The following is a 21,906-nucleotide window of genomic DNA, read 5'->3' as shown; positions in this document are numbered from 1 at the left end:
TCCTATATACTGTGTGGGAACCCACATAGCCTACGATATACAATATGAGCCCCCACATAGCCTCTCTATATTCAGTATGAGCCCCCACATAGCCTCCTATATACAGTATGAGTCCTCACATAGCAGGCACACATCCCATACACATATGAAAGAAAAAAAACAACACATACTCACCTCACTCTTGTTCCTCCAGCAGTCTGCTCCAGTCCCTGATGTATTGACTCTCCACACAGCAGATGCAATGTAGTGACGTAATCACATTTGCTGTGTCAGTCGCACTCGCTGATTGGTGGATCTTGGGGATCAGCGGTGATATCGAGATAGTGGAGGGTATAGTGCAGCCTGTTGGCCACAGTCTTCAACCCTTTGGCTGTTTCGGTCCGCGGGCTGGACTGTGTAGTTACAATATAATATATACTAGACGTGGGCAGACATCAGATATACTATGCTCACATTACCTGTACATAACATGTTATGTCTGTTCACACAGAATACCACATACATTGTATAGGGGAATACATGACTGGTATAGAATATACTGTGACTACAGACATCTGATGTTGTATAGTAATGTGTATTTAAAACATCTGATGTCTGTATCACAGTAGATCATACACTAATCTGTATATGGTATATTATGTACACAGATATACACTGTACTGATCACACCTGGACCTGACTACAGGACCTCACATATTATACATATAGAGCCATATAGTACAATCTGTGATGTGCTGTAGGTTCCAGCGTGATCAGTCAGTGCAGGATCCTGTATTGTGATGTCTGTGGCCTCTGCTGGGGTCACAGTGACTTATTGCACCAGACTGAACTTTCTGCACTGACAGGACGACCCTAATCGGCATCAAAGTTCAGACTCCTGCAATAGCTCACACGGAGCCCCAGCAGAGTGGCTCTGGACCGGACAATATAGTATCCTGGGTGAATTTATGAGCAGGTGAGCAGCGTCCTATTGCCTCCTCACTGCAGACCTCCTGACCTCAAACATATCCACTGAGGTCTCCGATCCAGAGGCTTCTCTCGTCTCCGGCAGAATGAATCAGCTTCAGGCGTGCTATGTGAACAGCTGATTGGTAAGCAGCCGGGGGGGGCATTTGCCCCTCTGCTCCCCGGTCCAGCCCACCCCTGTTTATAGGGCAATATGTTTGTTTGCACACCAAAGAAGGTTGCAGTTCAGGATATGATAGCACTGGAGGATAATGGCTCCTGATATCTTCATGTTTGTTTCTCCTCAAATTTTTGGTAGTTAATGTGCATCTTTTTTTCTCAATAGAGTTTTTGCGACCCTGTTGACTATTTCGCAACAAAACTTTTGATGGTTCTGTGATTGGGCCCCAATATTTTAGCAATTTGAAGAGAGCTGCATCACTCTGTAAGACTTCTAACAATTTTTGACTTTTCTGAGTCGGTTAAATTTCTTTTCTGGCCCATTTTGCTTGAAGAAAACAAAACAATAAGCATTCAAGTTCATAAAGCTTTGAGTTGGAAAATCTGCATAAAAATGATGATATGGTCAAAATACTCACTTGCCTAATAATTGTGCCCACACTGTATGTATTAAACATCACACACAAATCTAACTGTAATATGAATGCTAGTAATTAGCATTCATATACCTATAACAAGGAACAAGAACAGGCACAATCCTGAGCAGCAAAAGTGCCTGGTTATGGAAACCCAGCAGGAAAATGTACAACCCAAACTAGAATTTGAATACCAGTACGACATCTTAGGTAATCATGTGGGTTTCCACTGTGACAGGGTGAAAAGGATCTGTCCTTGACTGCCAGAACAAAGTAGCAATATTAATCTTTTCCTTAAAGAAAATCTCTCATCAAGATTTTGCCACCTAATCTTAGAGCAGCACAATGTAGAGAAAGAGACCCTGATTACAGCGATGTGTCACTTACTGGGCTTCTTGCTGTAGTTTTTGTAAAATTGCTGTTTTATCAGCAGGAGATTATCACTAGAGGACTAGTAAACCTGCTGTAATGTATTCCTCCATATTTATGAGCTCTGAATAACCCCGCCCTCTACCACTGATTAGCAGCTTTCTGCCTATGCACAGTGTACACAACTGCCAATCAGATGTGTGGGTGGAGTTATACAGCATTCAGATAACTGGTGGATCTGCAGCAGATAAAGCTGTGATTTTATCAAAATGACAGCAAGCAGCCCACTGAATGACACATCACTGAAATCTGGGCCTCTATCCCTACATCATGCTACTCTCAGATGGGGTAGGAAACATCAGATGACAGATTCCCTTTAATTAATAAGAGTAATTTGTATTATATTTTCACAAAACAAAGTGTGAAGATACTGTTCAATTAAAAAATTACATTTTTGATTAAAAAAAGAGGAAAGACACATACAAAAGATCAGTTGCACGTCGTAATTTTAAACAATGTAAATCTTTTTTAGGTAACGAACAGAAATGCCTAGACCAGACAAATAAAAACAGTTAAACTGTGCACATTGCACTGGAACCTGTTTCCTAGGCCAATAACTGGAACTGGGATGCAACCTATATAGCAGGCGTGATAACCAATGGAGCCATATAAATATGGTGGATCTCTGAGATAAGTATGAATGGACACTGCTGAATACTAATTAACATCACTTTAAGGGTAAAGGAAGAAAGGTGCAGGGCACATGTACAGGCAGTAAATAATGCAATATCAAAATAATATATAAAAGAAAATAAGCAATAGCAATGTGCAATAAAGTGCCATGTGCATAGTCATTAGGTAAATTGGAATTACATTTTCGATAATAATGTAAAGAGGTCTAATTAGGAAATCTTAAAGGGCTGCCTAAAAAGAAGTGTTTATAAGACACGCTTACAACTTAACCTGCTGTGCCTGTACATGTAGCTGTTATAACCACATGGATAGGTGACATGTACAGGTGAGGTGGTATAAACAGCGTCGCCCAGAAACACCAAGGCTGGAGTGTTACGCACAAGATTGATGAACAGTGTGATGGAGTAAGGTGCGCCAAATTCAATATTCAATAAGAGGTATGGGTGCTTGCTGTGCACTACCAAAGAAATTTACTCGTCTCTTTTTTGGCGTAAATTCTGATGAATTTGCAGGGCACACCGCCTCCCTATGAAGTTCCACCTACTTATTAAAAATATGGCAGAGCTCCTCGGTACTGGCATAAAAAGGACAAATGACACAACATTTTTTACAACTATGACTTGCACAAAAATTTTGAAACATTTAAAGCAGTTTTCATCAGAATTTTGGTAAAATCAGTTTGATGAATTGGGATCCATGTCTTTCACCTGTATTTGCTGCCCTAAAATTTGGGGTAAACTCCATGTTTTTCTTTGTCTCACGGTTCTCTGCCACACATCTAAAGCCTGTGTGTATCAGAACCATAAATGGGAGTAAAATAGTAATGCAGCCATGTGTATAAAGACCAATCTTTTTGTTCTGTGGCGAAATACGCCACTGCCATAGGAGTCTGGCAACAGATCTTACATAAAGAACACAACAACACTCAGCCAAGTACTCATGTCTATGGGGGAGTCAAAAGAGATCTCTGTTGGCCGAATGATCACTGACCACTATCTAGTGTATGGGGGCCTTATATCCTTTATATCAGCAAACTGCAACTCTTTACTTAGCACTAAAAGTTCTGCTGTTGCTCGGTGTCTTATACACTATGACCAGTAGGTGGCAGCAAATAATCATAAGTATTACTTATTTATAAACATAGTAACATAGTAACATAGTTAGTAAAGCCGAATAAAGACTTGCGTCCATCAAGTTCGACCTGTTAGTTCTGTAATTGCTAAAGTTGATCCAGAGGAGGGCAAAAACCCCAAATGATTTGGCCAATCTTCACCTGAGGAAAAATTCCCTCCCGACTCTGAAACCAGCAGTCAGAATAAATCCCTGTATCAACCTACTATTTTATTTTATTTTTAAGTATACGCTGAAATCTGCCTGGTATCTAGAAATGCATCCAGTCCCCGCTTGAACTGGTGTAGTGAATCCGACATTACCGTCTCCTCACTCAGTGAATTCCATATTCTCACTGCTCTTACCGTAAAGAACCCCTTCCTATGCTGGTGCTGAAACCTTTTCTCTTCCAGTCTTAGTGAGTGCCCTCTTGTTACCGTAATATCCCTCCTTTTGAACAAATCCCGGGCAAGATCTCTATACTGTCCCCTAACATATTTGTACACATTTATTATGTCCCCCCTCAACCTTCTCTTTTCCAGGCTGAATAGTCCTAGTTTTGCCAACCTCTATGGGTATTGCAGTCCCTCCATTCCCTTTATTAATTTTGTTGCCCTCCTTTGTACCTTTTCAAGCTCATTTATATCCTTTCTATATATTGGGGCCCATAACTGAGCACAGTATTCCAAGTGTGGTCTGACCAGTGCTTTGTACAGTGGAAGAACAATGTTCTCATCCTTTGCAGCTATACCTCTTCTGATACATCCCATTACCCTGCTTGCCCTTACAGCAGCCGCCTGACTTTGGGCACTCCAATTTAGTTTGCTATCAATCAAGATGCCCAAGTCCTTCTCCATCTCTGAATTCCCCAATGATTTCCCATTCAGTGAGTACTGGTGACTTCCATTTTTCCTTCCCATATGTATGACCTTACATTTCTCCTCATTAAACCTCATTTGCCATTTAATGCTCCACCTACCCAGCTTATCCAAGTCCCTCTGTAGGTCTGCACTGTCCTCTTTTGTATTAATTGTTTTACATAACTTTGTGTCATCTGCAAATATTGATATTTTACTATTTATCCCGTTGACTATGTCGTTAATAAAGATATTAAATAACATTGGGCCTAGTACAGACCCCTGTGGTACCCCACTAGTGACGCTTACCCAATCTGAGTATATTCCATTTATAACCACCCTCTGCCTACTATCCTTTAGCCAGTTTGCTACCCACTTGCAAACATTTTCCCCCAGCCCCATCATTCTCATTTTGTATACCAACCTATTATGTGGCACGCTATCGAACGCTTTTGAGAATTCGAGATACACGACATCCACTGGTTCCCCCTGATCTACTCGAGAGCTAACCTCCTCGTAGAAGTCAATCAGGTTTGTTTGGCAGGAGCGATTCCTCATGAATCCATGTTGGTTCGGGATTAAAAGATTATTAGCATCAAGATGCTCCGTAATTGCCTCTGTAATGAAGCTTTCAAAAATTTTGCCCACAACGGACGTCAGACTCACCGGCCGATAGTTTCCGGCGTCACTTTTCGCTCCCTTTTTGAATATTGGCACTACATTCGCCTGTCGCCAATCAAGTGGTACAGACCCAGTCTCAACAGAGTCCTTAAATATAAGATATAACGGTCTGTCTATCACATTACTTAGTTCCCTTAGTACCCGTGGGTGTATGCCATCAGGTTCTGGTGATTTGTTTATTTTAATGTTACTGAGGCGTTTCTGTACCCCAGCTTGGGTTAGATTTGTCATACTTAGTGGAGGATTAAGCTTGTCCCTTCTCATTTCGCCTGTTAGTTCTATTTCCTTTGTGAAAGTTGTCGAAAAAAAATTATTTAATAGATTAGCTTTATCCTCATCTTTCTCTATGATTTTGCCTTCCTCACTTTTTATCGGTCCAATATTATCCGATTTAATCCTTTTACTATTTATATACGTAAAGAACAGTTTGGGATTTGATCTACTTTCCCTAGCAATACGTTTCTCTGTTTCCTCCTTCGCTATTTTTATTTGTTTTTTACAGGTTCTCGTTTTTTCCTTGTAACACATTAGTGCTTCCTTACTGTTTTCCTGTTTTAATCTCTTGAATGCCTCTTTTTTGCTATTTAACGCCCCTTTTACGTTCTTGTTCAACCATATTGGTTTCCTCTTGTTTCTTGCCCTTTTATTCCCATACGGTATATATCTCTCGCACTGAGTATTCAGAATTCTTTTGAAGGTTTCCCATTTACTATTCGTATTCCTTTGATTAAGTACTTTGTCCCAGTCAATAAGTTGAAGGTTTTCTATCAGCTGATCAAACTTCGCCCTCCTAAAGTTTAATGTTTTTGTTGTTCCCTTATTGATAACCCTACTGAAGGGCATTTTGAAGTCGATAATATTATGGTCGCTATTACCTAGGTGCCCCCCTATCTGTACCTCAGTTATTCTATCAGGCCTATTAGTCAATATTAAGTCCAACACGGCCTTCCCTCTCGTTGGTTCCTGCACTAGTTGGGAGAGATAATTATCCTTAATATTTGTCAAGAACCTTTTTCCTTTCTGAGATCTACAGGTTTCTGTTTCCCAGTCAATATCCGGGTAGTTGAAATCCCCCATTACAATCACTTCATTATGTTTTGCTACTTTGTCTCTTTGTCCTAATAGCAGATTCTCATTCTCCTCTGTTATATTTGGTGGCTTATAGCAGACCCCCAGTAATATTTTATTATTATTTTTAGTTCCCTCTATCTCTACCCACATGGACTCAACCCCCTCTTCTCCCTCTCCTAGATCTTCCCTTAGTCTGGGTTTTAGACATGACTTTACATATAAGCAGACTCCTCCGCCTTTCCCCTGTTTCCGGTCCCTTCTAAATAAACTATAATCTAATAAATTTACCGCCCAGTCATAGCTATCGTCTAGCCAAGTCTCTGTTATACCTACGATGTCATACCTCTCCTCCGATATAAGCGCCTGCAGCTCATCCGCCTTATTGGTCAGGCTTCTTGCGTTGGTCAGCATGCAAGATAAAACTTTGGGGTTATTTAGCATCCTATTCTTCTCTAACGATCTAACTGTACTATCCCCACCCCCCTCTCCACCCTCATTATATTCACTTCTCCCCTTCCCCCTTGCTTGCCTCACATCCCACCTATTTCCTTGGTTCCCCCCCCCCGTCTCTAGTTTAAAAACTCCTCCAACCTATTAGCCATCTTCTTCCCCAGCACCGCTGCACCCTCCCCATTGAGGTGCAGCCCGTCCCTACGGTAGAGCCTGTAGCCGACCGCGAAGTCGGCCCAGTTCTCCATGAACCCAAACCCTTCTGCCTTGCACCAACTCTTTAGCCACTTATTCACCTCCCTAACTTCCCGTTGGCGCTCCTGTGTGGCTCGCGGGATTGGTAGTATTTCTGAGAAAACTACCTTGGAGGTCCTTGCCCTAAGCTTCCTACCTAGGTCCCTAAAATCATTTTTAAGGACCCTCCATCTGCCACTCACTTTGTCATTGGTGCCGATGTGGACCATGACCGCTGGGTCTTCGCCAGCCCCACCCAGTAATCTGTCAACCCGATCCGCGATGTGCCGGACTCGAGCGCCAGGGAGGCAGCACACCGTTCGGCGATCCCGGTCTTTGTGACAGATTGCCCTGTCTGTCCCCCTAATAATAGAGTCACCCACTACCAGAACCTGTCTTGCCTGCCCTACACTTCCCCCCTCCCCCTCATTACTGGAGCATACACTCCCCCGGCGGTCAGAGGATCTGTCGTGCTCCAATAATGCCGGTTCTGAACCAGCCTTCCTATACTTCTTCCCTCTATCCCTCCTAACTGTTATCCAGCTCCCTGCCTGTTCAGCCTGCACTTCCCCTCTATGCTCCACCCCCAGTATTGACCCATTGAGTGTCTGCTCGGTGAGCCGCAAACTCCGTTCCATGTTGTCGATGCTCCTCAGTACCGCTATCTGAGCACTTAGATCCAGAATTTGGGCTTCCAAGTGCACGATATGCTCACATCTCTCGCAGCAGTATGGATCCTCGAGCGGTTGCTCATGGAATGCATACATTGCACAAGATGTACACTGCACGGCTTCGGCCAAAATGGACGTCATTCTAAATATGGGGATACAGTCAGTATATATATACAAGTACAAAACACAATTATTTATATATAGGTGTATGGACGGGGATCAACTAGGGATGTGCAAGTGTATCAATTAGATATCGGCGGGGGATCAGTTAAGTATGCACGGGGGATCAATTAAGTATCAAGTATGGACGGGGGAATCAGATAAGTAGGTCAGGTAGATTAATTAAGTAAAAAGTAAAGTAAAGAAAGAATGAAATACAGTCAGCAATTCAGTCCTAAGTCCTCCCTTCCAAACTCCCTGAATCCAAAGTCACTGAAAAACAAGTCACACACTTACTTTCACACGCAGCTCGTTCACACTCGCAAACTAAGAGATTTAAAGAGTTTTTTTTTTTTTTCTTCCTTTTCCAGCAATGTACCCTTCACCTCAATGCACTTCCAAAGGACTTGATGTCCAACCAGCTGCCCCTTATAAACCCTTAATTATGACCCCTTCCCCTTAATTAACCCCTTGTGAGTAAATCTACACCTCAGGATTTTAGTGCAATGTAGTTAACCCTTAAATACACAGGTAGTAAACTAAGAAACTAAAACTGTAGTGAGAAAATAGGTTTTAAAAAGCCCAATAAATCTAAACAGGTAGAAAAGCACTCAGCAGGTCACAATGCAGCACTCACCGCAATTCACACAGGTATTTTCTGCAGGATTCCCAAATACCTCTTCACTGAAAAACAAGTCACACACTTACTTTCGTTCGCACTTACGCTCCGGACACACGCAGCTCGTTCACACTCGCAAACTAAGAGATTTAAAGAGGTTTTTTTTTTTTTTTTTTCTTCCTTTTCCAGCAATGTACCCTTCACCTCAATGCACTTCCAAAAAAAGGGCTTCCTTAGCCCTCATGCCACACGTCCGTGTTTACATACGTGCAAAAATAGTATTGGTGTCATCAGTGGGAGCCAAAACCAGGTGAGGAACAATCAGAGAAAAGGTATAATAGAAACAAGTCACCAATTCTGCATTTATCACCCACTCCTGGTTATGTCTCCCACTCCTGAGAAAAAAAGACTGACCAAATAGTAAAAGTGGGGCCGTGTCTTTAGTCTCTCAATGTTCAGTGAAAAATCTGAGAGAAGCAGGAAGAGAAGCTCGTTGTCATGTGACCATAAGTGTGAAAATCGCATGTGAGTGAGGTGGCCATGTAATGACTGCAGGAACCCGCAAGCAGAGATAAATCCTGACAGTGAATATATTACACGCGGTTAGGATTGGCATGCTACAAGGCTTCATTTTATAATTAAGGGGCTTGTTCAGGTTTGAGATGAAATTCTGCAGTTACTCTAGGTACCAGCAGGTATCACGGGTGTGTCAGAGGTGACAGACAGTCGCCCTGCAGTTGGTTGCAGGAGATCTCTACATTTGGCATTACAGACATCTTCTTAGAGGCCGGCTGTCTCTAGGACCCAGCGGCTACCTCCCTCTGGCTAATTAGCTCCCTGGCCTGGGTGTATAAATACTTGGTGTGTCTGAGAGGGAGGTGCCGGTGATATTCATTACTACTTATGAGGCTTTAGCAAGAGCAGTACTTCGTCCTCTCTGGAGCTTGAGGCCGTGTGTGCATTTCTTTGGAGTCGTCTAAAGCTAAGCAATTCCCCCTGTTTGTCTACCCTTGTAGTCTATAAAGTTTAGTGGAGATCAACTAGTGCTCATCTCCTTCCTTCCCTAGACTTAGACATGCACCAGGGAAAATCAGGGCGAGGCACGCATGCTATTGGTGAATAGCCAATATAGGGATGGTAGTTGAGACAGGGTGACACTAGACCAGACTAGGAGGTCTCCACTCCCCCATTTCCCTAGTGTCTGGGCTCCCTTTCCCTCTTCCCTCTGTGTTGCACTAAGTCTTTCCCACATCTTGCATGACAGCAGGCTTCTGAATTCTCACAACGCATGCACTGCTCACTTTTAGGATTCTTCCTCGCCGGTAGCAAGAGTGAACGGTCATGTGAGCACAACTTTGCAATTTTTATATTTCTGGCCACATTTCAACTGGACATGTCCAGCCTTGCTCAATTTATTTTCATTGAGTGAGTCCACGCAAGTCTAATCGACATGTGACAACATGTATGCAAATTGTCGGCACCAGAGAATACTGAGAGCGTGCAGTGCGCACTGTGAGAATTCACACAGAATGACTGCAGACTAGTGTTGAGCGATACCTTCCGATATCGGGAAATATCGGATCGGATTGGATCGGACCGATACCGAAAAAGTATCGGATATCGTCGATTCCGATACCGGAAACCAATGCAAGTCAATGGGACAGAAATATCGGAATGAAAATAAACCTTTTCTTTCCTTGTAGGTTAATTCTACATGAAGGAAAACAACTAAGAATAATGTAGAATGTATTGGGGGAGGTGGGGGAGACAATAAAGGCATAGAGGTTTAGCCCAATCAAATGGAATAGCAGGAATTAATATTTTTTTTAAGACGTTCTGAGTTACGGAAATATTGACTATGTTAAGTATTTTTATATTTTGTCAGATATTTATGTTTCACTACTTCCATGCTCTTCACCTCCTTTTTTACTTCTCCCACACTTTCTCCTTCATCATCCTCAGCATCTTTTTCATCCACTTCTTCTTCACCTTCTTCATCTTCTTCTTCACTTTCTTCGTATTATTCTTTTTTTTTACATTCTTCATATTCTACTTCTTCATCTTCTTCATATTCTTATTTGTGACAGGCATTCATGTAGTTGTTATCTATAAAAGGTTGGACATTACACCTTTCAAGATTTACAACAGGATTTGTCCGCGTTCAGTTTGGCCTGCAGCAGCAGGTCTTTTCCAGGGGCACCACGAGGAGGAACGGACTCACCCCCATACACTGCTTAGTCATCTTCTGCTTATAATTTAGATATTATTTTTTGCTCTGATTTTTAGTCTTATGCTTAATGTTCTTCCGCTTTTTGTTCTGCAGCTTCTTGTATTTCTGCTTCTTGGTTTTCTGTCTCTTGTTCTTCTATATCTTGGTGCTTGTCTTCTCTTCTTTGTCCTCTTGGTCAACTTCTTCAGGGTCATCTTCTTGGTCTTCTTCGGTGTGGTCTTCAGGGTCGTCGTCTTCGGGGGTCGTCGTCTTCGGCGTCCTCGTCTTCTTCGGGTTGGTCTTCTGGGTCCTCGTCTTCGGGGTCCTCGTCTTCTTCGGGGTGGTCTTCAGGGTCCTCGTCTTCTTCGGGGTGGTCTTCAGGGTCCTCGTCTTCCTCGGGGTGGTCTTCAGGGTCCTCGTCTTCAGGGTCGTCGTATTCGGGGTCCTCGTCTTCTTCGGGTTGGTCTTCAGGGTCCTCGTCTTCAGGGTCCTCGTCAGGGAGATCCAGAGTGATTACCAAGAACCATTTCAAAAAGCTTGAACTTGGAAATGTAGCAGAAGGTACAAGAAGGCTGAGGAACTACCGAGGACCAGCTGACGGTACTGGAACCCGGATGGGTAGCAGAAGGTACAAGAGCCAATGGAACTACCGAGGACCAGCTGACGGTACTGGAACTCGGTTACTAAGCAGGAGGTACCTGTGGCAGAAAGCACTACCAAGGACCAGCAGACGTTGGTGGAACTTGGATACCGAGAAGGAGGCACCTAATCCAAAGGCACTGCCGAGAACCAGCTGACGGTACTGGAACCCGGATGGGTAGCAGAAGGTACCCATGTAAAAAAAAGATTCAAGGCCGCGAGCCGGCCGCAGTTACCAAAATCCACAGTCCTACAGGGGGTGCTTGTCCTATTGGCACTATGGAACCAGCCTTCATTGCCAGATCCCGCAGCCCACATAGGAGTCACCTAAACTGCAGGCACCATAGATTCGGCTAACCCGACCGCAACACGACAGGAGAACACATTGGAGGCAAAGTGACGTTGACACTACCCGGAAACAGCTGGCGTGCTGGAACCAGGCTGGGCAGGAGGGAGTACTCGTGCCAAAGACACTGCCGAGAACCAGCTGACGGTACTGGAACCCGGATAGGTAGTAGAAGGTACAAGAGCAAATGGAACTACCGAGGACCAGCTGACGGTACTGGAACCCGGATGGGTAGCAGAAGGTACAAGAGCCAATGGAACTGCCGAAGACCAGCTGACGGTACTGGAACTCGGTTACTAAGCAGGAGGTACCTGTGCCAGAAAGCACTACCAAGGACCAGCAGACGTTGGTGGAACTTGGATACCGAGAAGGAGGCACCTAATCCAAAGGCACTGCCGAGAACCAGCTGACGGTACTGGAACCCGGATGGGTAGCAGAAGGTACCCATGTAAAAAAAAGTTTCAAGGCCGCGAGCCGGCCGCAGTTACCAAAACCCACAGTCCTACAGGGGGTGCTTGTCCTATTGGCACTATGGAACCAGCCTTCATTGCCAGATCCCGCAGCCCACATAGGAGTCACCTAAACTGCAGGCACCATAGAGTCGGCTAACCCGACCGCAACACGACAGGACAACGCATTGGAGGCAAAGTGACGTTGACACTACCCGGAAACAGCTGGCGTGCTGGAACCAGGCTGGGCAGGAGGGAGTACCCGTGCCAAAGACACTGCCGAGAACCAGCTGACGGTACTGGAACCCGGATGGGTAGTAGAAGGTACAAGAGCAAATGGAACTACCGAGGACCAGCTGACGGTACTGGAACCCGGATGGGTAGCAGAAGGTACAAGAGCCAATGGAACTGCCGAAGACCAGCTGACGGTACTGGAACTCGGTTACTAAGCAGGAGGTACCTGTGCCAGAAATCACTACCAAGGACCAGCAGACGTTGGTGGAACTTGGATACCGAGAAGGAGGCACCTAATCCAAAGGCACTGCCGAGAACCAGCTGACGGTACTGGAACCCGGATGGGTAGCAGAAGGTACCCATGTAAAAAAAAGTTTCAAGGCCGCGAGCCGGCCGCAGTTACCAAAACCCACAGTCCTACAGGGGGTGCTTGTCCTATTGGCACTATGGAACCAGCCTTCATTGCCAGATCCCGCAGCCCACATAGGAGTCACCTAAACTGCAGGCACCATAGAGTCGGCTAACCCGACCGCAACACGACAGGACAACGCATTGGAGGCAAAGTGACGTTGACACTACCCGGAAACAGCTGGCGTGCTGGAACCAGGCTGGGCAGGAGGGAGTACCCGTGCCAAAGACACTGCTAGGAAACAGCTGGCGGTGCTGGAAGCCAGGGTAAATACTAAAAACAGAGTGGAGCCAGGGGCGTAATTGGAGCAACTTTAAAATCTGTAGTAGTGTGAATGTGGACAGAGCAGGAGAATTTGCCAAACACACAGCTGGGGAACAGCTGACGTTACTGAACCCCAATAACACTGGAGCAAGCGTTGACTGTGCAGACGGCACTTCTGAGCAGCAACTAGCGGTATTGGAGCCCAGGGTAAATACTAAAAACAGAGGAGCCAGAGGTGTAATTGGAGCAAGTTTTAAATCAGTAGTACAGTGGATGTGGACAAAGCAGGAGAATTTGCCGGACACACAGCTGGGGAACAGCTGACGTTACTGAACCCCAATAACACTGGAGCAAACGTTGACTGTGCAGACGGCACTTCTGAGCAGCAACTAGCGGTATTGGAGCCCAGGGTAAATACTAAAAACAGAGGAGCCAGAGGTGTAATTGGAGCAAGTTTTAAATCAGTAGTACAGTGGATGTGGACAAAGCAGGAGAATTTGCCGGACACACAGCTGGGGAACAGCTGACGTTACTGAACCCCAATAACACGGCAGCAAGTGTTGACTGTGCAGACGGCACTTCCGAGCGCCAACTGGCGGTGTTGGAGCTCAGGGATAATACTGAAAACAGAGGAGCCAGAGGTGTAATTGGAGCAACTTTAAAATCTGTAGTAGTGAGAATGTGGACAGAGCAGGAGAAATTGCCGTCCGCACAGCAGGGGAACAGCTGACGTTACTGAACCCCAATAACACGGCAGCAAGTGTTGACTGTGCAGACGGCACTTCCGAGCGCCAACTGGCGGTGTTGGAGCTCAGGGATAATACTGAAAACAGAGGAGCCAGAGGTGTAATTTGAGCAACTTTAAAATCTGTAGTAGTGAGAATGTGGACAGAGCAGGAGAAATTGCCGTCCGCACAGCAGGGGAACAGCTGACGTTACTGAACCCCAATAACACGGCAGCAAGTGTTGACTGTGCAGACGGCACTTCCGAGCGCCAACTGGCGGTGTTGGAGCTCAGGGATAATACTGAAAACAGAGGAGCCAGAGGTGTAATTGGAGCAACTTTAAAATCTGTAGTAGTGAGAATGTGGACAGAGCAGGAGAAATTGCCGTCCGCACAGCAGGGGAACAGCTGACGTTACTGAACCCCAATAACACGGCAGCAAGTGTTGACTGTGCAGACGGCACTTCCGAGCGCCAACTGGCGGTGTTGGAGCTCAGGGATAATACTGAAAACAGAGGAGCCAGAGGTGTAATTTGAGCAACTTTAAAATCTGTAGTAGTGAGAATGTGGACAGAGCAGGAGAAATTGCCGTCCGCACAGCAGGGGAACAGCTGACGTTACTGAACCCCAATAACACGGCAGCAAGTGTTGACTGTGCAGACGGCACTTCCGAGCGCCAACTGGCGGTGTTGGAGCTCAGGGATAATACTGAAAACAGAGGAGCCAGAGGTGTAATTGGAGCAACTTTAAAATCTGTAGTAGTGAGAATGTGGACAGAGCAGGAGAAATTGCCGTCCGCACAGCAGGGGAACAGCTGACGTTACTGAACCCCAATAACACGGCAGCAAGTGTTGACTGTGCAGACGGCACTTCCGAGCGCCAACTGGCGGTGTTGGAGCTCAGGGATAATACTGAAAACAGAGGAGCCAGAGGTGTAATTGGAGCAACTTTAAAATCTGTAGTAGTGAGAATGTGGACAGAGCAGGAGAAATTGCCATCCGCACAGCAGGGGAACAGCTGACGTTACTGAACCCCAATAACACGGCAGCAAGTGTTGACTTTGCAGACGGCACTTCCGAGCGCCAACTGGCGGTGTTGGAGCTCAGGGATAATACTGAAAACAGAGGAGCCAGAGGTGTAATTGGAGCAACTTTAAAATCTGTAGTAGTGAGAATGTGGACAGAGCAGGAGAAATTGCCGTCCGCACAGCAGGGGAACAGCTGACGTTACTGAACCCCAATAACACGGCAGCAAGTGTTGACTGTGCAGATGGCACTTCCGAGCGCCAACTGGCGGTGTTGGAGCTCAGGGATTACAGTTCAGGTGGTAGAAACATGAACACAACAGGAGACCTGGATACTGTTGCCAACCAATTATTTATTCTGGAAGAGGACTGGCAAATTCATGAGAGACCCAGGCCTTGTTCATTTTGAGAAAAGTAAGCCGGTCAACGTTATCGGAGGATAGTCGCATGCGACGGTCTGTTAGTACACCACCTGCGGCACTAAAGACGCGTTCCGATAATACACTAGCAGCAGGGCAAGCTAGCACCTCCAATGCATACTGACTAAGCTCTGGCCATGTATCCAGCTTACAGACCCAAAACTTGAAGGGAGAAGAGCCGTTTGGGAGTACACTAAGGCTGTGTGCCCACGTAGCATTTTTCAAGCGTTTTCCGCAGCATAAACGCTCCAAAAACGCTTGGTAATCCGCCCCCCATGGTCCTCAATGAGAAGCCGCACTGTCAATGCCCACGCTGCATTTTTTTCCGCTGCGTTTATGCTCCGCGGAAAAATCCGCAGCATGTCATTTAATTTTGCGGAAGCGCGGCGTAATCGCCGCCATTGACTTGCATTGGGCCGCTTCAAATCCGCAAATATGTAAAAATAATTGCGGAACTGAAGCGCATTTGCTGCGGTCTTGTACCTCAAAACCGCAGCAAATAGGAAGTGACGTCACAATTGGGCGTTCCATCCATCCATCCCATGAGCATCCCATAATCCAGGAAGACGAGAATCCCATAATATTCCCGTCTCTCAGGATCATGGCTGCTAACGTGGGATGGTACAAGCGGATGAATGTCAACGTGGGATTCATGATTAGTGTGGTAAGTGTCTGTATGTCTCTGTGTGGTGTGTATGTGGTCTGTATGTGTCTGTGTGGGGTCTGTGTGGGGTCTGTGTGGGGTCTGTGTGCGCGGGTGTCAGCAGGCAGACATAGGCCGATGTTACACTACTACTCCCATCGGCCTATGTCTGTCCCCCATCCACTCCTGCCAGCAGGATCAGCTCGATGGGAGCAGTAGTTCCCATCAGACTGATCCTGCTGTAAAATGTGCCCCAAAATTAAATTTAATAGCCCCCATATGTGCCTCCATATATTATTGACCCTATCCCCCCCCCCTATTTTTTTTTTTTTTTGGGGGGGGGGTGCTATCATTATTAAAGTTTTTTGGTTATTGGCCCCAATAATATGTAATCTACTGCCCCCTTTTTTTTCATTGGTGGCCAGTGGTTACCTAAAATAAATTAGTTCATACATTACCTGTCCCCACCGATCGCCACCTAAAATAAAGTAAAAAATAAAAAACTACACCTATACTCACCTAGACACCTAATTCCCCGAAGCCATCGATCTCCTGTAATAAAATCTAAAATAATAAACCACAACCTTATCCTTACCCCTCCGTAGTAGTCCACGAGTGTCCCACGAAGATCTCCAGTTCAGAGCAGCCACAAAGAATGTGACCGCTCTGAACCGCTGCCGCCGCTAGAATGAACGGGTTCGCCGGAGTTCAGGCAGCGCTGCTCCGGTTAGCTGCTTTACGGCCCCGCTGTATCGTGAGAAATTCCCACGGTACTACAGGGCTGTAAAGGAGGTCACCAGAGCAGCGCTGACTGAATGCACTCCGGTGACCTCAGTCAGGGGCTCATGCTGCTGGGAGCGGACGTGTTCCCGGCAGTGTGAGCTTACAGCAGCCATGACAGCTGTCACATCTCCAGATGTGACAGCTGTGCATGGGAGATCAGCGCAGGAACGTGGACAGGTAACTATTTTTTTTTTTTTAGTAAAATTAGAATTAAATAAAATTGTGTTTTATTTCAAATAAATTATTTTTTTCTGGGTGTTTGTCTTTTTTCTTTTTAACACTTTGTAGGTTAGTAATGGGGGTGTCTTATTGACGCCCATCATTACTAACCTGGGCTTCATGTCAGCTGGCGCTGACATGAACCCCACCACTATTACCCCCTGCCACCGCACCAGGGCAGCGTGGAAGAGCGAGGCTAAGCGCCAGATTTGGCGCACAAATATGATGCGCCAAATCTGGGGCAGCTGAGGGCTGATATTATAGCCTGGGAGGGGGCCTATAACCATGGCCCCTTTCTAGGCTATTAATATCAGGTCGCAGCTGTCCGCCTAGCCTTTGCTGGCTACAATTTATAGGGGCACCCCATGTCATTTTTTTTGGGGGGGTCTTCTTATATAGTAGCCAGAAAAGGCAAAGCGGCTAGCCTTTGCTGGCTACAATTTATAGGGGCACCCCATGTCACTTTTTTTGGGGGGGGTCTTCATATATAGTAGCCAGAAAAGGCAAAGTGGCTAGCCTTTGCTGGCTACAATTTATAGGGGCACCCCATGTCATTTTTTTGGGGGGGGTCTTCTTATATAGTAGCCAGAAAAAGCAAAGCGGCTAGCCTTTGCTGGCTACAATTTATAGGGGGACCCCATGTCACTTTTTTGGGGGGGGGGTCTTCATATATAGTAGCCAGAAAAGGCAAAGTGGCTAGCCTTTGCTGGCTACAATTTATAGGGGGACCCCATGTCATTTTTTTTGGGGGGGTCTTCTTATATAGTAGCCAGAAAAGGCAAAGCGGCTAGCCTTTGCTGGCTACAATTTATAGGGGGACCCCATGTCACTTTTTTTGGGGGGGGTCTTCATATATAGTAGCCAGTAAAGGCTAAGCTAACTGCTGCGGCCTGGTATTAATAGCAAAGGAAGGGTCCATGGTTATTGGCTACTTCACAGACTATAACATCAGCCAACAACCGTCTGCTTTCCCTTTGCTAGTTATTAAAACTATGCGTGAGCCCACTTATTTTTTTTGGTTAAAAGATTTTATTAAAGTGAAAGATTATTGTACAGTGTATGTAGGTTCATTCACTGAAAGCTCCTGCATACGCTGTAAGGTTGATTTCTCACGTCCACATATCCACGTTAGTACAGATAAGTGTGACCGAGCATGCTTTGCAATGGGTCTGTGTGTGGGTCTCCGCTGTGTGTGGAAAATGGCATCAACACTCGTCCCGGAGATTGACGTGTGAAAGAACCGTACAATATAGGTGAGGGGTTAGTGTTGGTGTGTGTGCGTACATATCTCCATATGTTTGTTTAATTTTTTTTTGGGGTTAATCTTTTATTCCTCCATTTTGTTTTTAAAATAATAGTCACACACGTTATTATTCACTGTAGATTGAAAAATATCCCGAAATATGGGACCGAGCTAGTCCTGATTACAAAGACAAGCAGAAGAAAAAAGACGCCTGGGCCTCTGTGTTGAGCCAAATGTATCCCCAGTGGGTGAATGCGGAACGTGATGCCCAAGAGGAAATTAGTAAGTTTTGATTTTTACACTTATTTTTATATCTATTTATAATTGCACTTTTTGGTGTTAAAGCAGTTCATAAATTGTTTTGGTTGTGTCATTGCAGTGTATGATATTAAAAATCGGTGGAGATCGGTCACCGACCGGCTGGTGAAGTATCACCAGTCGGTGCAAAGTGGCTCATCACCAAAAAAAAGAAAATTTCCTTTTGCGGACGAGCTGGCCTTCATACTAACCAGTAGGAGTTTGCGGAGGTAAATTCCCAAAACATATTAATTGAAATGTTTCCAAAAATGTTGTATTTACATTGGGATTTACCTTTTATTATATACAGAACTGAAGGAAACATCATGGCCCCAACAGCAGAAGAGGACACAAACACAGAGCAAGCAGAGGAGGAATCCGAGGACTTTTTCCAGCTTTCCTCACCGGATCCATCTGCTTCGGCATCTTCAGCATCTGGTTGTCCCTCACATTCTTTGTCCAATCCAGCGGACATCGGGACGGGTTTGGTGACTGATTCTCCTGCTCCTGCTCCAAGTGACGCTGGAAGCTCTGCTGGTGATGTGTTGAGGCACACTGGGAGGGGGTCTGGTTCTGCTCATCTCGTGGCATCGAGAAGGGCGGGCAAAAAAAAGGCCAAAAGCCACGGGGGTGGGACTATTGTGCTTGAAGCACTCACAAATCGAACCCTCAGCCTTGTGGAAAGGGCATCCCAGGAAGATGCCATCGATAAATTTTGCTCAGCCCAAGCTGCCCGCATCAGATCTCTGCCACGAGATAGGCAGGACATGTACATGACTGCAGCAGGCGCTATGGTCATGGCAATTGAAGAGGCAGCAGTTATGCCCTCGCCCCGAGCCGTAGTATGCGGAATATTTAATTGTTTCAAACCCAGTGTGCCTCCACCACGACCAGCAGCTGCAACCCAGCGTTTTGGGCAGGTTGCTGCAGCATACCGTCCAGAAGATATGCAACCAAGTTATGGTCGGCAAATGGCTCATGGTGCATCATCATTTGTCAGAGGACCATCCCCCAACTCTACTTTTTCTCAAGAAATGTTTCCTGGGTACAGCTTTGAAGAAGACCTTCAAAACTTGTAATTAAAAAATTTTACCCCTCCCTGTCAGCATTTTTGGACCCTAGCAAATACAGACAGCACCTGTAGGTCGATATGACGCGCCCCTGGGCCTGTGTCGCGCTGCGTTGCGCACGCGGGAGCTTACCCGGAGCCGGATCTGCTGAGGGTTGTAGTCTCGTGGCGGTGACCCGGTCCGTGCCCAGGGAGTCAAACTGAGCGGCGATGTATCAGCGGTAGATGTTGGACGACTACGCCACCCGTTGAGTACAGCTAAGAAGCTGCTGCTGCAGGGCAGACCGCTGAGGCCGGTGGTAGGATTGTGCAGCGTGATAGTATAACCCCCAACGGGAGGGGTATGGCCTCAGGGCAGCCGACGTGGATGATGGGGGTAGCAGGAACCACTCGGAGACGGTACGGTGTAGTTCAGGGTCTTTACTGGTGACAAAGATAGACCCTCCCGGAGTACTGGCTAGCGATTAGGGCCTGGTCAGTCCTTGAGCAGATGGGATCTCCCCTGGCCAGGCGGAGTTGTAGGCCTCCCAAACTAACTGTACTCTTCTGGCTACCTTGCTAGAGGCTGGTATAAGTAGCCCACGTCCCTCAGTGTACCGTGTGGTGCTCACCCGTATGGCCGGTGACTCGGGGCCTTCTAGTAGCTTCCGCTCCACGACGGCGGTGCTGGTCCCATGCGTGTGACCGTGCCTTCGGGTTTCTTGGCCAGAGGACCTGGAATCCCCTGCCTGACGGATTCTGCTGCTGGGTAGGAGTTAGTCCCCACAGCCTCGGACTCCGGGTCCGGTAAGAAATCTTCTCAGTCAGGGCGAGCTCTGCAGCTGCCAGCCCCTGACTCCTTGTAACACTGCTCCCACAGAGCTCCTGATGTTCTGTTCCTATATTTGCTTCTTTTCTCTGTCTCTACTTCTTCTCTACTCACTAACCCTGCCTCAGCCCCAGTTTTATATAGGGGAAGTTCTTCCCCTCCCAGGACTGTGCAGGAGGTGTGGCATGCATAGGATTCCTGACCAAGAGACCTCCCACCTGCTCTCAGACGTAATATCTCTATCACTGTGGCAACCAGACCCCTGGTGTGTCACATTCCCCCCTAATGAAATTTAGTACTCCGGGACTAAACATATTTTAGAAAAACATAACAAGATATAACAATAACAATACAATAAAGAAACACATAAAGGTGGTCACGGCATGTCCGTAACCGGGTGCAGTCTTTGAAGAAAGCAAGGTGTCCATTTCACCAAAACAGGGAGACGTAACCAGGTAGGGGTCTGTCCTGCCCCGAGTCCTTAACAGTCTTTAGTCCGTCCTGGGTTACGCTCCAACTATGTACACAGGATTCCCGGTAAATCCACCAAGGACTCCTAAAAATAACTAGAAACACATAATTATTTACAAGTAACAGACAGGTGACCACAAATAAAACAATTTAAACACTTCAAATCCTCCAACGTGCGGGTAACTGGCCTCTAGTGGCCCTAGTGGACCTACGGAGCTGACTGTCTGGCCCTGAACTACAGGGTGTAGGAGCTGTCAAGGGTAAACTGGGCAGCTGTTTACGGGCTCTTTGGCTCACTAGGGATATGGCAGGCTCACTGCAAGCAGAGGGTTGATCCTCCTGATCTGCTGGTGTGGGGTCTTCTGCCTCCTGGACCGGCTGTTCTTCCAGCTCTACCTGTTGCTCCGTAGGTGCTTGGGATGCTGGTTGGAGGAAGGTGAGTACGGGTACCACAACTGCACCATTGACTTGAGTCCAAGACCGAGGGAAGTCTCCGAGCACAGTACTAACCATATCTTCCCTTTCCTCTACGGGTCGATGGTCTTCTTGTTCCTCTTCAGGGTTCCGTAGCTGTTCAGGACACTTCTTCAGGTGATCCCGGGATACAATGGCTGTGGTCTCCCCTCCGTCTTTACTGATGGTACAGACCTTCGGGTTCTCGTGGCTTGAGGGCAGTACGGTGTACGGGTCCTTCTCCCACTGGTCGTCCAACTTGTGGAGCCGTCTTTTCCTCTTCAAGACCTACTCTCCGGGCACCAGGGGAACAGCGGGAGCATACTGGTTGTAAGTTTTCTCTTGTCTCTCCCTAGCCTGACAGAGACTTCGCTCCACGCTCTCCTGTACTTTCCGGTACTGCTGCTGCCTCTCTGTGTCCCAGTCTGCTTCTGGTGAAGTGTCCTCGGGTGTCAGGACTCCCATTTCCAGGTCAACAGGTAACTTACCAGGTCTCGCCCTCATTAGGTAAGCCGGGGTACAGTTGGTGGAACCTACCGGGATGTGGTTGTATAGGTCCACCAGATCGGGCAGCTTCTCAGGCCACAGACTGCGTTCTTCCAGGGGCAACGTTTTCAGAAGATCCATTACCACCTGGTTCATTTTCTCACAAAGTCCATTAGTTTGCGGATGATAGGGTGTCGTCCTTATCTTCCGGCAGCCATACAGATTGCAGAATTCCTGGAAGACCTCCGCTTCAAAGGCAGGT

The 21,906-nt window shown here is 46.5% G+C and overlaps 1 protein-coding gene across 1 annotated transcript; it reads left to right on the top strand.

Annotated features, from left to right (window-relative positions):
* The first annotated feature begins 1,609 nt into the window (after positions 1 to 1,609).
* On the top strand, positions 1,610 to 19,165 carry LOC141271522 (uncharacterized). The gene is made up of 5 exons (XM_073681579.1): positions 1,610 to 1,759; positions 18,201 to 18,342; positions 18,440 to 18,587; positions 18,668 to 19,105; positions 19,144 to 19,165. The coding sequence occupies exons 1-5, from the start codon at positions 1,610 to 1,612 to the stop codon at positions 19,163 to 19,165; spliced, it is 900 nt and encodes a 299-aa protein (XP_073537680.1).
* Positions 19,166 to 21,906: the final 2,741 nt, after the last annotated feature.

The sequence above is a fragment of the Phyllobates terribilis genome, unplaced genomic scaffold, assembly GCF_046119375.1.
Source record: "Phyllobates terribilis strain yellow unplaced genomic scaffold, ASM4611937v1 Scaffold_5__5_contigs__length_657084704, whole genome shotgun sequence".
Classification (NCBI taxonomy): Eukaryota; Metazoa; Chordata; class Amphibia; order Anura; family Dendrobatidae; genus Phyllobates; species Phyllobates terribilis.
This window is presented reverse-complemented; position numbering and strand designations above follow the sequence as displayed.

Coding starts and splice junctions, on each gene's coding strand:
- LOC141271522 (XM_073681579.1), top strand. CDS start 1,610: ATGCTAGTAATTAGCATTCATATACCTATAACAAGGAACAAGAACAGG. Junction 1,760..18,200: donor ACGACATCTTAGGTAATCAT/GTGGGTTTCCAC, acceptor TATTCACTGTAG/ATTGAAAAATATCCCGAAAT. Junction 18,343..18,439: donor TGATGCCCAAGAGGAAATTA/GTAAGTTTTGAT, acceptor GTGTCATTGCAG/TGTATGATATTAAAAATCGG.